At 40.0% G+C, this 13,596-nt stretch overlaps 1 protein-coding gene across 1 annotated transcript in view; it reads left to right on the top strand.

Annotated features, from left to right (window-relative positions):
* The window catches only part of RANBP17 (RAN binding protein 17), a 431,538-nt gene that overhangs the window by 386,797 nt on the left and 31,145 nt on the right, over window positions 1-13,596 (top strand). The window contains exon 25 of the mRNA XM_003273231.3: window positions 9,771-9,937. Coding sequence (XP_003273279.1) covers window positions 9,771-9,937 — 167 coding nt within the window. The remainder of the gene's footprint in view (window positions 1-9,770; window positions 9,938-13,596) is intronic.

Below are 13,596 nucleotides of genomic sequence, written 5' to 3'. Positions count from 1 at the left end.
AGAAAAGCAAGGAAAAACCAAACCCAAAATTAGCAGTAGAAAAGAAACAGTAAGGATCAGAGCAGAACTAAATGAATTAGAGACTAAGAAATAAAAAATACAAAGGATCAACAAAACAAAAAGTTGGTTCTTCTTCAAAAAGGTAAACAAAATAGGTAAACCACTAGCTAGACTAACCAAGAAAAGACCCCAATAAAACCAGAAATGAAAAAGGAGATGTTACAAGTGATACCACAGAAATATGAAAGATCATCAGAGACTATTATGAACAATGATCTGCTCACCAACTAGAAAGCCTAGAAAAAGATGGATAAGTTCCTGGAAACATACAAGGTTCTGAGATTGAACCAGGAAGAAATAGAAGTCCTGAACAGACCAATAACAACTAGTGAGATCAAATCAGTAATTAAAAAAAAAAAAAATCCCAGCAAAAAAACTCAAGACCAGATGGATTCAAATCCAGAGGTACAAACGTACAAAACCAAATATACAAAGAAGAGCTAATACCAGTCCTCCTAAAACTGTTCCAAAAAATTGAGGAGGAGGGAACTCTCCCTAACCCATTCTATGAGGTCACGATCACCCTGATACCAATATCAGACAAGGACACAACAAAAAAAGAAAACTACAGGCCATTATGAACATAGGTGCAGAAATCCTCAACAAAATGCTAGCAAATCAAATCCAACAGCATATCCAAAAGATAATACACAATGATCAAGTGGGACTTAATCCTAGGAATGCAACGTTAATTCAGTGTACACAAATCATTAAATGTGATACATCACATCAACAAAATTAAGGATAAAAACCTATATCATCATCTGAATAGATGCAGAAAAACCATTTGATAAAATTCAGCATCTTTCATGATAAAAACCCTCAACAAACTAGGCATAGAAGGAACATACCTCAAACCAATAAAGGCACGTATGACAAACCCACAGCCAAAATCATAATGAATGGGGAAAAGTTGAAAGCATTCTCTCTCAGAACTGAAACAAGACAAGGATTCCCATTTTCACCACTCTTATTCTACACAGTACTAAAAGTCCTAGCCAGAGCAGCGAGGCAAGAGAAGAAATAAAAGGTATCCAGGTTGGAAAAGTGAAAGTCGAATTGTCCTTCTTTGCTGATGATAGATCTTATATCCAGAAAAACCTAGAGATTTCAAAAAACTTAGATTTGATAAATAAACGCACTAAAGTTGCAGGATAGAAAATCATTGTACAAAAATCAATAGTATTTCTATATACCAGTAATGATCTATCCAAGAATGAAATCAAGTAGGCAATGCCATTTATAGTAGCTATAAAATACCTAGGAAGGGCCGGGCGTGGTGGCTCACGCTTGTAATCCCAGCACTTTGGGAGGCCGAGGCGGGCGGATCATGAGGTCAGGAGATCGAGACCACAGTGAAACCCCGTCTCTACTAAAAAATACAAAAAATTAGCCGGGCGTGGTGGCGGGCGCCTGTAGTCCCAGCTACTCGGAGAGGCTGAGGCAGGAGAATGGCGTGAACCCGGGAGGCGGAGCTTGCAGTGAGCCGAGATTGCGCCACTGCACTCCAGCCTGGGCGACAGAGCGAGATTCCGTCTCGAAAAAAAAAAATACCTAGGAAGCCAGGCATGGTGACTCACGCCTGTAATCTGAGCACTTTGGGTGGCTGAGGTGGGCGGATCACCTGAGGTCGGGACCAGCCTGACCAACATGGAGAAACCCTGTCTCTACTAAAAACACAAAATGAACCAGGCATGGTGGCACATGCCTGTAATTCCAGCTACTCGGGAGGCTGAGGCAGGAGAATCACTTGAACCCAGGAGATGGAGGTTGCAGTGAGCCGAGATCGCTCCATTGCACTCCAGCCTTGGCGACAAGAGCGAAACGCCATCTCAAAAAAAAAAGATATACACACACACACACACACACACACACACCTAGGAATGCATTTAACCAAGAAGGTGAAATATCTCTACAAGGAAAACTACAAAACACTGATGAAAGAAGTTGAAGATGACACAAATAAATGGAAAAACATCCTATGCTCATGGATCTGAAGAATTAATATTGTTAAAATGACCATATTGCCCAAAGCAATGTATAGATTCAGTGCAATCCCTATCAAAATACCATCCTTCTTCACAGAATTTTTTTTAAAATCCTAAAATTCATGTGGAACCATAAAAGAGCCTGAATAGTCAAAGTAATCTTGACCAACCAGAACTCAGCTGCAGGCAGTGCATTACCTGAATTCAAAATATATTACAAGGCTATAGTAACCAAAGCAAAATGATACTGGTATGAAAATAGACACATAAACCAATGGAACAGAATAGAGAGCCCAGAAATAAAATCACATATTTACAGCCAACCGATCTTCAACAAAGCTGACAAGAATACACAATAGGGAAAGGACAGTCTCTCCAATAATATGGTGCTGGAAAAATTGGGCAGCCACATGCAGAAGAATAAAACTGGACCCCTATCTCACCATGTATAAACATCAACTCAAAATGGATTAAAGACTTAAAGCCCAAAACTGTTAAAAAAAATACTAGAAGAAAACCTAGGGAAAACTCTTCTGAACATTGATCTAGGCAAAAAAATTATGACAAAGACCTCCAAAACACAGCAACAAAAACAAAAATTAGACAAATGGGGCTTAATTAAACTAAAAACTTCTGAATCACAAAAGAAATAACCAACAGAGTAAACAGACAACCTGTTGAGTGGGAGAGAATATTTATAAACTATTCATCTAACAGGAGACCAATATCCAGAATATATAGGGAACTCAATTCAATAGGAAAAAACAAATAATTCTGGGCAAATGACATGAATGACATTTATGCCCAGTCTTTAAAAACTGGGCAAATGAGGCCGGGCGCGGTGGCTCACGCTTGTAATCCCAGCACTTTGGGAGGCCGAGGCGGGTGGATCACGAGGTCAGGAGATCGAGACCACGGTGAAACCCCGTCTCTACTAAAAATACAAAAAAATTAGCCGGGCGTGGTGGCGGGCGCCTGTAATCCCAGCTACTCGGAGAGGCTGAGGCAGGAGAATGGCGTGAACCCGGGAGGCGGAGCTTGCAGTGAGCCGAGATTGCGTCACTGCACTCCAGCCTGGGCGGCAGAGCAAGACTCCGTCTCAAAAAAAAAAAAAAAAAAAAAAAAACTGGGCAAATGACATGAATAGACATTTCTCAAAAGAAGATATACAAACAGCCAAGATGTATGTGAAAAAATGTTCAACATCACTAATCATCAGAGAAATGCAAATCAAAACCACAGTGAGATACCATTTTACCCCTGTCAGAATGGCTATTATTAAAAAGACAAAAAAGAACAGATGTCGTAAAGGATGCAGAGAAAGGGAAACTCGTACACTGTTGGTGGGAATGTAGACTAATACAGCCACTATGGAAAACAGTATGGAGATTTCTCAAAAAACTAAAAATAGAATTACTGTTCAATCCTACTACTGGGAGTATACCCAAAAGAAAATAAGACAGTATACCACAGGAATGCCTCACTCAAATGTTTATTACATCAGTATTCACAGTAACAAAGACACAGAATCAACCTAAGTATCAACAGATGAATGGATTAAAAAAATGTGGTATATATACACAATGGAATACTGTTCAGCCATAAAAAAGAATGAAATAATGTCTTTTGTAGCAACATGGATGGAACTGGAGAAGTGAAATAAACCAGGCAAAGACAGATACCACATGTTCTCATTCATATGTGGGAGCTCAAAAATTTAATCACGTAGAGGTAGAGAATGGAAAGATAGATAACAAGGGTCAGACATGGTGGCTTACGCCTGTAATCCCAGCACTTTGGGAGGCTGAGGTCAGTGGATCACTTGAGGTCAGGAGTTTGAGACCAGCCTGGCCGACATGGTGAAACCCCATCTCTACTAAAAGTACAGAAATTAACTGGGTGTGATGGTGGGCACCTGTAATCCCAGCTACTCAGGAGGTTGCAGCAGGAGAATGGCTTGAACCTGGGAGGTGGAGGTTGCGATGAACCGAGATTGTGCCACTGCACTCCAGCCTGGGCAACAGAGCAAGACCCTGTCTCAAAAATAAATAAATAAGTATAAAATAAAAACAAAAATTAGGTCGGGCGCAGTGGCTCACACCTGTAATCCCAGTACTTTGGAAGGCCCAAGTGGGCAGATTACTTGAGGTCAGGAGTTTGAGACCAGCCTGGCCAACATACTGAAACCCTGTCTCTACTAAAAATACAAAAATTAGCCGGGCGTGATGGCAGGCACCTGTAATCCCAGCTACTCGGGGATGCTGAGGCAGGAGAATCGCTTGAACCCGGGAGGTAGAGGTTGCAGTGAGCCGAGATCACGCCACTGCACTCCAGCCTGGGTGACAGAGTGAGACTCTGTCTCAAAAAAAAAAAAAAAATTATCTGGGCATGGTGGCACACACATCTGTGGTGGCAGCTACTCAGGAGGCTGAAGTAAGAATAGCTTGAACCCAGGAGGCGGAGATTGCAGTGAGCCGAGATCACTGCACTTCACCCTGGGCAACAGAGCAAGACTCCATCTCAAAAAAAAGAAAAAGATAGATAACAGAGACGAAAGGATGAGTGAGGGGCAAGGGAGAGGATGAAGAGAAGTAGGTTAAAAGGTACAAACATGGTAAGATGGAAGGAATAAATTCAATGTTTTATAGCAGAGTAGGGTGATTATAGTTAACAAAAATGTATTGTAGTCAGGTGACAGACACCCTCAGTACCATATATTGATCAGAAAGCATTATATACTTATAACAAAACTTCACATGTACACTATAAATTTGTACAAATTTAAAAAACCAAGTGGGGTGTTGGATAGAGAGTGTCTAAATGTAGACTGATGGAGGAAGGCCTCTAAGATTAGTCATAGCAGGGATGGATGCATTTCAAGCAGAAGTAAAGGGTAGCCTAAAAGCCTAAACAAGGAAAGGTAAGAGCAAGCAAAAAGTTGAACCAACTAGGAACTACTAGATCATTTCCCATGAAGTTCATTATTAATAAAACTTATATAAAGAATAAAAGAGGATATGTTGTTATTTTGGACACATTATTGAATTGAATGTCATGTGGTATGAATGTAATATGGGAGTGACACATTTAGGAAATATTTAGAACTTAGAGATTTTACACATTAGTTTCACCCATCACCCCCCAAAAAAAAAGACAAAAAAAAAAAAACAACCTAAAGACAGAAGAGAGCTTTGGTGTTTAAGGGATTGAAACAGCCAGGAAAACAAATGGGAAGGGAAAACCTTCTATGTGTTGGGTGCTGTGTTACAGTTTTTGCACACTTAATGCCAAACCTTACAAAGCGGGTAATATTAATCACATTTTACAGAGGTGCACCTGAAGCTCAAGAAGTCAAACATCTAGGAAATAATAGATTCAAACCTAGACTCACCTATTTCCAAAACCACTGCCCCACCCAGATAGGCCTTTTGTCTCTGAAATTGCTCTTCAGACTATATTTTTCTAAGACCTTCATTCTCCTTTGTGTTGTGGTGACAAGTTTTGAGCTGAAGGCAGATTTCAGCTCAGCCTCATTTTTCCTGACTCTCAGTTAAGCAATTCTTTCCTATACAGTTAATTTTTCAGCAGCTTTCAATGATGGGTCTTAGTGAGCAGTAGGCTATTAATGATGCATGTGCTTCCTGTGGAGACTGGTTCCAGGAGAAGAGAAGCACTTGATTGTTTTCAGTGCCAAACAACAAGTTGCTACAGAGGACAAAATGCCTATTAGGCCTAAAAATTATTTCCAAAATTACAGGTGTAATCCCTTTTAAAATATTTTAAATACCAAGAACTAGGACAAAATATGAAAATTCATGACTTCTGCCTGCCTTTTATGTCTGGAAAGTATCATTATTTGAATCTCACATAGTAGCTTGAGCTGCAAATAAAGAAAACCAATAGTTAAACATAGTCTTCAGCACCATTCATTCTGTTTTTGAACAAATGCCCTGTGATCCTTATGATTCCACACTTTAAAATCTACCTTGAAATAACATTTATCTTTTTCAAAGTCCTCAACCATAAATCAACCATAATGGAAGCTCTTCTTGCTTTTATTGCAAGGATATATGCTCCAATCTTCGTGTCTAAAGTGTTTACCTGGCTTTTTCACAGCTGACTCAGTAGATTGGAACCTTTTAATGCAACCTGCATGGCATGTGGTCACCAAATCTATGTGAAGTCTTTATAATTTTTATATGATTGATAGCATATTGCTCTTCACTGGTGAGGGGAACCATATCTGCTTCCTGCTTATCTTTGTAGATGTCAAGTTACTTAATCCATTTACTTTTGTGATTGGGACTTGAAATGTAGAAATATGAAGGAAAAGAGAAAAGCAACCAGGTTCAACAAGTCTGTGTTTGACTTTTAGGCCTAGACATTTTCCATTTATACTATGCTACATCCCAGAATTGTAAAACCAAAGCTCCCTTTTCTACAAAGTAACCCAGTTAATATGGAGAGATGAAGAATAAATTAACTAATCAATCAGTTATTGATTAATCAATCAAATGCCATGTCTTTAGAAGGGAAAACTCTATTTTTGGCTTTTATTATTTTTAATTGACACATGATAATTTTATATATTTATGGAGTACCATGTGATATTTGATATAGGTAAACACTGTGTAATGACCATTTAGAGTATCCATCACTGCGAACATTAATCATTTGTTTGTGTTGGGAACATTCAAAATCTGCTCTTTCAGCTACTCGAAAATATATAACAAATTGTTCATTATAGTCACCTTATTAGTGCTACAGAACACTACAACTTATTCCTCTTATCTGGCTATACTTTTGTATCCATTAACCAACCTTTGGAAAAGCTCCTTTCTTAAAAGCTTTGTAGTTGCACAGTTTTCCAAAACTATGGTCCACGGCTGTCTTTTAGACCTCCATTCAACCCCTCATCCCTCATGATCCTGTATTACCTACCATTTTCCTCTGTGTTAAATGCATATGACTGTATTTCAAAACTTGCCCCAAAACTTCCCTCTTTCTATTTTCCATGACATTTCTCTCTAAAATGATAAATGTGAGCTTTTAAACTGTAGTGTTTTATCAATGCTGGGTATTATTACTAAACACAACTTAAGACTTCTAAGAAAACTTTCTGGGGTTAGCTTTAGCTACTCATTCTTTAATTAATTCTGCTGATATTTCACCTGTAATCTATGTCAGGCATACATATGTCTCAGAACCTCAGAGATGAATAAGATGAATGAGAAACTACTCCCTTAGGAAGTTTATAATCTGCTTCCCAACCCTACTCTTTTAGTCTACTTCTCCTCTTCTGAGTCTACCTGTTCACCATTTTAATTGTTGCTCTTGTTAACTGTTTCTCTTACTAATCATAAACTCCCAGGGATCATGTGCAAATGTTGTTGTTAGCCAAAAAATGTGGGCGGTGTCATGCTGATTCAAAACCATGGACTTCTGATAAGCAACTTAATCTCTAAGCTTCAGTTTTCTCATTTAAAATGCAAATTATACTTACTATACAAAGTAGTTGTTAGAAGTAAATGAGATAATAATTTTAGTGTACAAAGGAGATAATAAATTGTTGCTCTATCACTTACTTGTCAATAACACCTCCATTAACCTTTCATATTAAATGTAAATGTCGCACTCCACTATTGGATGCCCTCAAGTAAGATCCTCAACCTGCTCTGTCGGCCTTCTCTTACATCTCTACACATTCTCTCTCTGAAACCAAAAGTTCTACTTCTTGAATATGCCCTTCTCTTTTTACCATGAGGCAAACCAGTAGTTACTGCCATGTTTTGAGTGCCCATTGTGATTCAAGAAGCTGTTTTAGCCTGGACATGGTAGCACACGTCTATAATCCCAGCACTTTGGGAGGCTGAGGCTGGCAGATCGCTTGAGCTCAGGAGTTCAAGGCCAGCCTGAGCAACATGCAAAACCCTGTCTCTACAAAAAATACAAAAAGTAACCAGGCATGGTGGTGCACACCTACAGTCCCAGCTACTTGGGAGGCTGAGGTGGGAGGATCACTTGAGCTCAGGAGGTCAAGGCTACAGTGAGCCAAGATCACACCACTGCACTTCAGCCTTGGTGACAGGGTGAGAACCTGTCTCAACAACAACAAAAAGGTGTTTGGTGCTTACATATATTTTTGCTTATTACCTAGTTTTAATGTAGTGGTTAAGAATACAGATCCAGAAAAAACAAATGTCATATGTTCCCATTGATAAGTGGGAGCTAAGCTATGAGGACGCAAATGCGTGAGAATGATACAGTGGACTTTGGGGACTCAGGTAGAAGGAAGGTAGGTGGGGTGAAGGATAAAAGACTACACAATGGGTAGAGTGTACACTGCTTGGGTGATGGGTGCACCAGAATCTCAGAAACTACCACTAAGGAACTTATTCATGTAACCACAAACCACCTATTCCCCAAAAATTATTGAAAAAAAAAATACAATAAAATTTTCAAAAAGAGTACAGATCCAGAGTCCAACTCCTTATTTATTTTCATACCTTGGCTGTGCAGTCTTCTAGCTGTGTGACAATGGACAAGGCACCTAAGCTCCCTAAAACTCAGTGTCCTCACCTGTAAATGGATAACAGTAACTATTATAATGCTGTATGAGAATTAAGAATAATAACACGTAAAGCAGTTAACACAGTAACTCATAGTAAGCTCTTAATAAATGTCAGCTATTTTTATTACTAATGAACTTCTTGTCGTTTTCTTCTCATTCAACTCTGCAAGGTCTTTTATAAATGGTGAAAAAAAGTGAAGTAGCTCTTTCAGATCAGCAACACAGAAAGTAATTGGCAAAGATAGGACTTGAAACCAGAACTGTCTGGCTCCAAAATCCGTATCTTTCCCACCACACTGTTGCCTTGTGCTAATCCCTCTACCTGAAAAGTATCCTTCCTTATGTCTAATTGGAATAATCTTTTGAAACCCTATCAGGTGCTGCCACCTTCACCAAACTCTCCTTGATCCGCATCTAAATGTGATCCCTCCCTCAAAATCCTCAATTTGTCATTTTTACACAGCATTATGCTACAGTGACTTGCACACTAAACCATGAGTTCTTTGACACCAGGACAAGGTTAGACCACTGTTTCCCATAAAACAGAGCACGTTGCACTAAGTAGATACTTAATAAACAGTCACTTGAACTGAAAAGAGGTTGTTAAGGTCGCAGATGGAAAAATCTGCCTAATCTATCCAGGAATTATTTATTTATGTGTCTCTAGGCCAGGCCCTATAATAGATACTGGGTTCAGAGTTATATAAGACAAATTCCTGGCTGGATACAGTGGCTCACGCCTGTAATCCCAGCACCTTGGGAGGCCAAGGCGGGTGAATCACCTGAGGTCAGGAGTTCGTGATCAGCCTGGCCAACATGGAGAAACCCCATCTCTACTAGAAATACAAAAATTAGCTGGGTGTGGTGGCAGGCACCTGTAATCTCAGCTACTCAGGAGGCTGAAGCAGGAGAATCGCTTGAACCCAAGAGGCAGAGGTTGCAATGAGCCGAGATCATGCCATTGCACTCTAGCCTGGGTGACAATAATGAAACTCTGTCTCAAAAAAACAAATTCCTGCCCTCAAATAACTTGCAATTTGATAAAAGCACTTTGAAACCAGAAAGTAATTATTTTTAATGGAGCCATTAGATAATCAAATGGAGCAAATACTTAAGTAATGCAAATGAATTCTTATTTACTATTTGTACAGATACAGTTGTCTCCTCCAGCTGCTGTACCAGTTTAGACTACATCGTCACCTACCTCTTCAAGCACATAGCAAAAGAGGGCAAGAAGCCACTTCGATGCGGAGAGGCTACCCAGGCTGGTCAGAGACTATTACATTTTATGCAGCAAAACCCAGATGTCCTGCAGCAGGTAACTGGTGGTTGATCACCTGGCTTAAGAAACAAATGTTCCTAGAAGCCATACCTGGCCCCGAATTTATCTTAGAGCAGCTGGTCTTGCCAAGACTTTTTACACTGGTAAAAAAAATAATAATAATAAAAATAATAATTTTATATATATATATATGTATTGTCTGGGAATATTTTCCCTGAAAGTGGGGGGAAACCACAGGCCCTAGGATTACCCACCCTGAAGAAATACCTGGGTTGTTCATCTCACCTCAGTGGAGCTAGAATTCAAAAAGAGGATAGTTTTTCCAGAGGCCTGAGAAAAATTAGACAAAACCGGAACTGCAGACAGTCAGCCTCTGATTTCTCTCCTGGTGTCTCTGATAATGTCATCTTAAGTTTGCCTTATGAATATTCCGGTATATTGGGAAACTACAATTTGCTGGGCTCCTAGTATATGCCAGGCAGCTTGCTAGGAATTTCTCATTCATCATATCATAGTTGCTATTTTTCCCATTTTAAAATGAGAAATCTTGGTTCAGATAGGTGAGGTAATATATTCAATAACATCTAACTAATAAGTAATAAAACCACTATTTTTTTATTTTCTAATGTATTTTCTAACTAATGGGTTAGGTCCAAGTTTAATACCATTTTAAAAAACTCACTTGTGCAAATAATAGTAACGGCATGCATAAGAAATGAATATTGCAAGATGCAGTACCTGTAGTACCAGCTGCTCCAGAGGCAGAGGCAGGAGGATTGCTTGAGCCCAGAAGTTCAAGACCAGCCTGGGCAACATAGCAAGACCCCAGCTCTAAAAAAGAAGATTTAGGCCGGGCATGGTGGTCACGCCTGTAATCCCAGCACTTTGGGAGGCCAAGGCACGCAGATCACGAGGTCAGGAGTTCAAGACCAGCTTGACCAATATGGTGAAACCCCGTCTCCACTAAAAATACAAAAATTAGCCAGGCGTGGTGGCGCTCACCTGTAGTCCCAGCTAGTCGGGATGCTGAGGCAGGAGAATCGCTTGAACCCGGGAGGCAGAGGTTGCAGTGAGCCGCGATCACACCACTGCATTCCAGCCTGGATGACAGAGCAAAACTCCATCTCAAAAAAAAAAGAAAAAAGAAAATTTAAAAATTTTTAAAAAAACATACATGCCAAAAATATTTCAAAAAGAACAATACCATTTTTTATGGCTATACCATCACTATATTTTCTTTTCTTTTTTTTTTTTTTTTTTTTGAGACAGGGTCTCACTCTGTTGCCCATGCTGTAGTGCAATGGCACAGTCTGGGCTCGCTGCAACCTCTGTCTCTCAAGGGCTCAACCTCTTCCTGAGTAGCTGGGACTACAGGCACACACCACCACATCCAGCTAATTTTTTTTTTTTTTTTTTTTTTTTTTTTTTGTAGAGAAGGGGTTTTGCCACGTTGCTAGGCTAGTTTTGAACTCCTGAGCAAAAACAGTCCTCCCACCTCAGCCTCCCAAGGTGATGGGATTACAGGTGTGAGCCACTGCGCCTAGCCCCATCACTATATTTTCTAATTTCACTAAATTTGGAAAGTATCTTCATCCTGTTTTCAGTTGTTTCCTTTTGCCAAATTACATCCATAATAGTTTGTAATTTGCAAATGTAAACACATCAATAGTGTGTTGCTCTATGACCGTTAGGGAGCAAATAAGTTGCCTGCAATCATCAGAAAATGTCGGCCGGGTGCAGTGACTCACGCCTGTAATATCAGCACTTTGGGAGGCCAAGGCAGGTGGAACATGAGGTCAGGAGTTCGAGAACAGCCTGGCCAATATGGTGAAACCCTGTCTCTACTAAAAATACAAAAATTAGCTGGGCATGGTGGTGTGTGCCTGTGTTCCCAGCTATGTGGGAGGCTGAGGCAGGAGAATTGCTTGAACCTGGGAAGCAGAGGTTGCAGTGAGTCAGTGAGTGAGATCACACCACTGCACTCCAGCCTGGCGACAGAGACTCCATCTCAAAAAAAAAGAAAAAGAAAGGCCGGGCGCGATGGCTCACGCTTGTAATCCCAGCACTTTGGGAGGCCGAGGCGGGCGGATCACGAGGTCAGGAGATCGAGACCACGGTGAAACCCCGTCTCTACTAAAAATACAAAAAAATTAGCCGGGCGTGGTGGCAGGCACCTGTAGTCCCAGCTACTCGGAGAGGCTGAGGCAGGAGAATTGCTTGAACCCGGGAGGCGGAGCTTGCAGTGAGCCGAGATTGCGCCACTGCACTCCAGCCTGGGCCACAGAGCGAGACTCTGTCTCAAAAAAAAAAAAAAAAAAGAAAAGAAAAAGAAAATGTCACTCTATATCAGTAAATGATGAAAATAGAATGAGACAGCTATGAAAGAGGGTTCCTTCCTGGCTGTCATTTTTTGCTAATATTTAAATGAAATTACGTAAACGTTATTTGTGGTAATGTTTCAGTTAACCAATTATTTTCCAGGAATAATGGGTGTCATTCATATTTTGTGTAACTAGGCAAAGGGCTGTAAACCTATAATTATTTGGTGTGACCCTGGAACTGTTACAACATGTTGCTAATACAAAGGAAAAAGGAAGGTATCTCACATTTAGTGAGAATTTATTATGTGCCAGGTGCAAGAGCTATTAAGATTCATGAGACATAATTTCTCTCCTTACAAAATTTCTTGCCATGGGACAAAGAGACAAGTAACTCACCAGTTATTTGATCATTTCATTAATATAGTGATGACAACGAAAGTGAAATACATGGGGAGGGAAAGTGAAATACATGGGGAGGGAGTATTGTCAGAGAAGTCTCCTCATTTAGACCCCACAACAACCCTGAAAAGTGGATATCGGCATCCCCATTTTACAGATGAATAAATTGAGGTACAGAGAGATCAACTGGAAAGTGGTAGAGTTGGAATTTGAAGCAAGGTCTGTTTGACTCAAAAGCCCAAGTTCTTACTACTCACACCATTGGTATTCAAGGTGAGGATAATATCTCAGCTTCACCTGGAATGGCTTTTCAAAATATACATGCTATCAAAATGTCAGCGTCTCTCCTCCCTCCCCACCCCACCCCAATGCAGTAGCCACTGGTACTGGTGGGAGTGTGTCACAGCCCTCATGTGTTTTGCATGAAGAAGGTTGAGGATCACTAACTTAGAGCATGTCCCCACTGAAGAAAAAAAAAAAAAAAATTCATGGATTGGCTAGGAATCAGACCCAGCCTTTACCCCACCATTGCAAGGGACAAGTCTGCCACCAAATCACTCCTGCCAGCACTCAGCCATAATCACAGTATTGTCCCATAAACTTTGGCAGAAACTTTTAAGTTGGTAGAAAATTTTAGCACAAATCAATAGGCTATGGCCCTAGACAAAATACCATATCATATTTTGCAAAGCAAGTAATGTGGTTGGGCAGGAGACAAATCAAGTTTGTCTTTACTCAGAATTAGCATGCATTTGTTGGTTTAAGTAATTTCTGTGTGTTAATAATACTTGGTAATCCTTCACTTTATAGCATATGACTAAGTAGTGATATATCTTTATTAACAGTGGAATACATTCTATTTATTTGGAATGTAGGCTTTCAGATAGCATTTTAAATATTAATGACTGGGCTCTGGTAGTCAGCATAAATATGATTTGCATTAGCACTAGGTTATATCATCTTGAGTGCCTCTGA

This window comes from Nomascus leucogenys, chromosome 2 (genome assembly GCF_006542625.1).
Source record: "Nomascus leucogenys isolate Asia chromosome 2, Asia_NLE_v1, whole genome shotgun sequence".
Taxonomy (NCBI): Eukaryota; Metazoa; Chordata; class Mammalia; order Primates; family Hylobatidae; genus Nomascus; species Nomascus leucogenys.
This window is presented reverse-complemented; position numbering and strand designations above follow the sequence as displayed.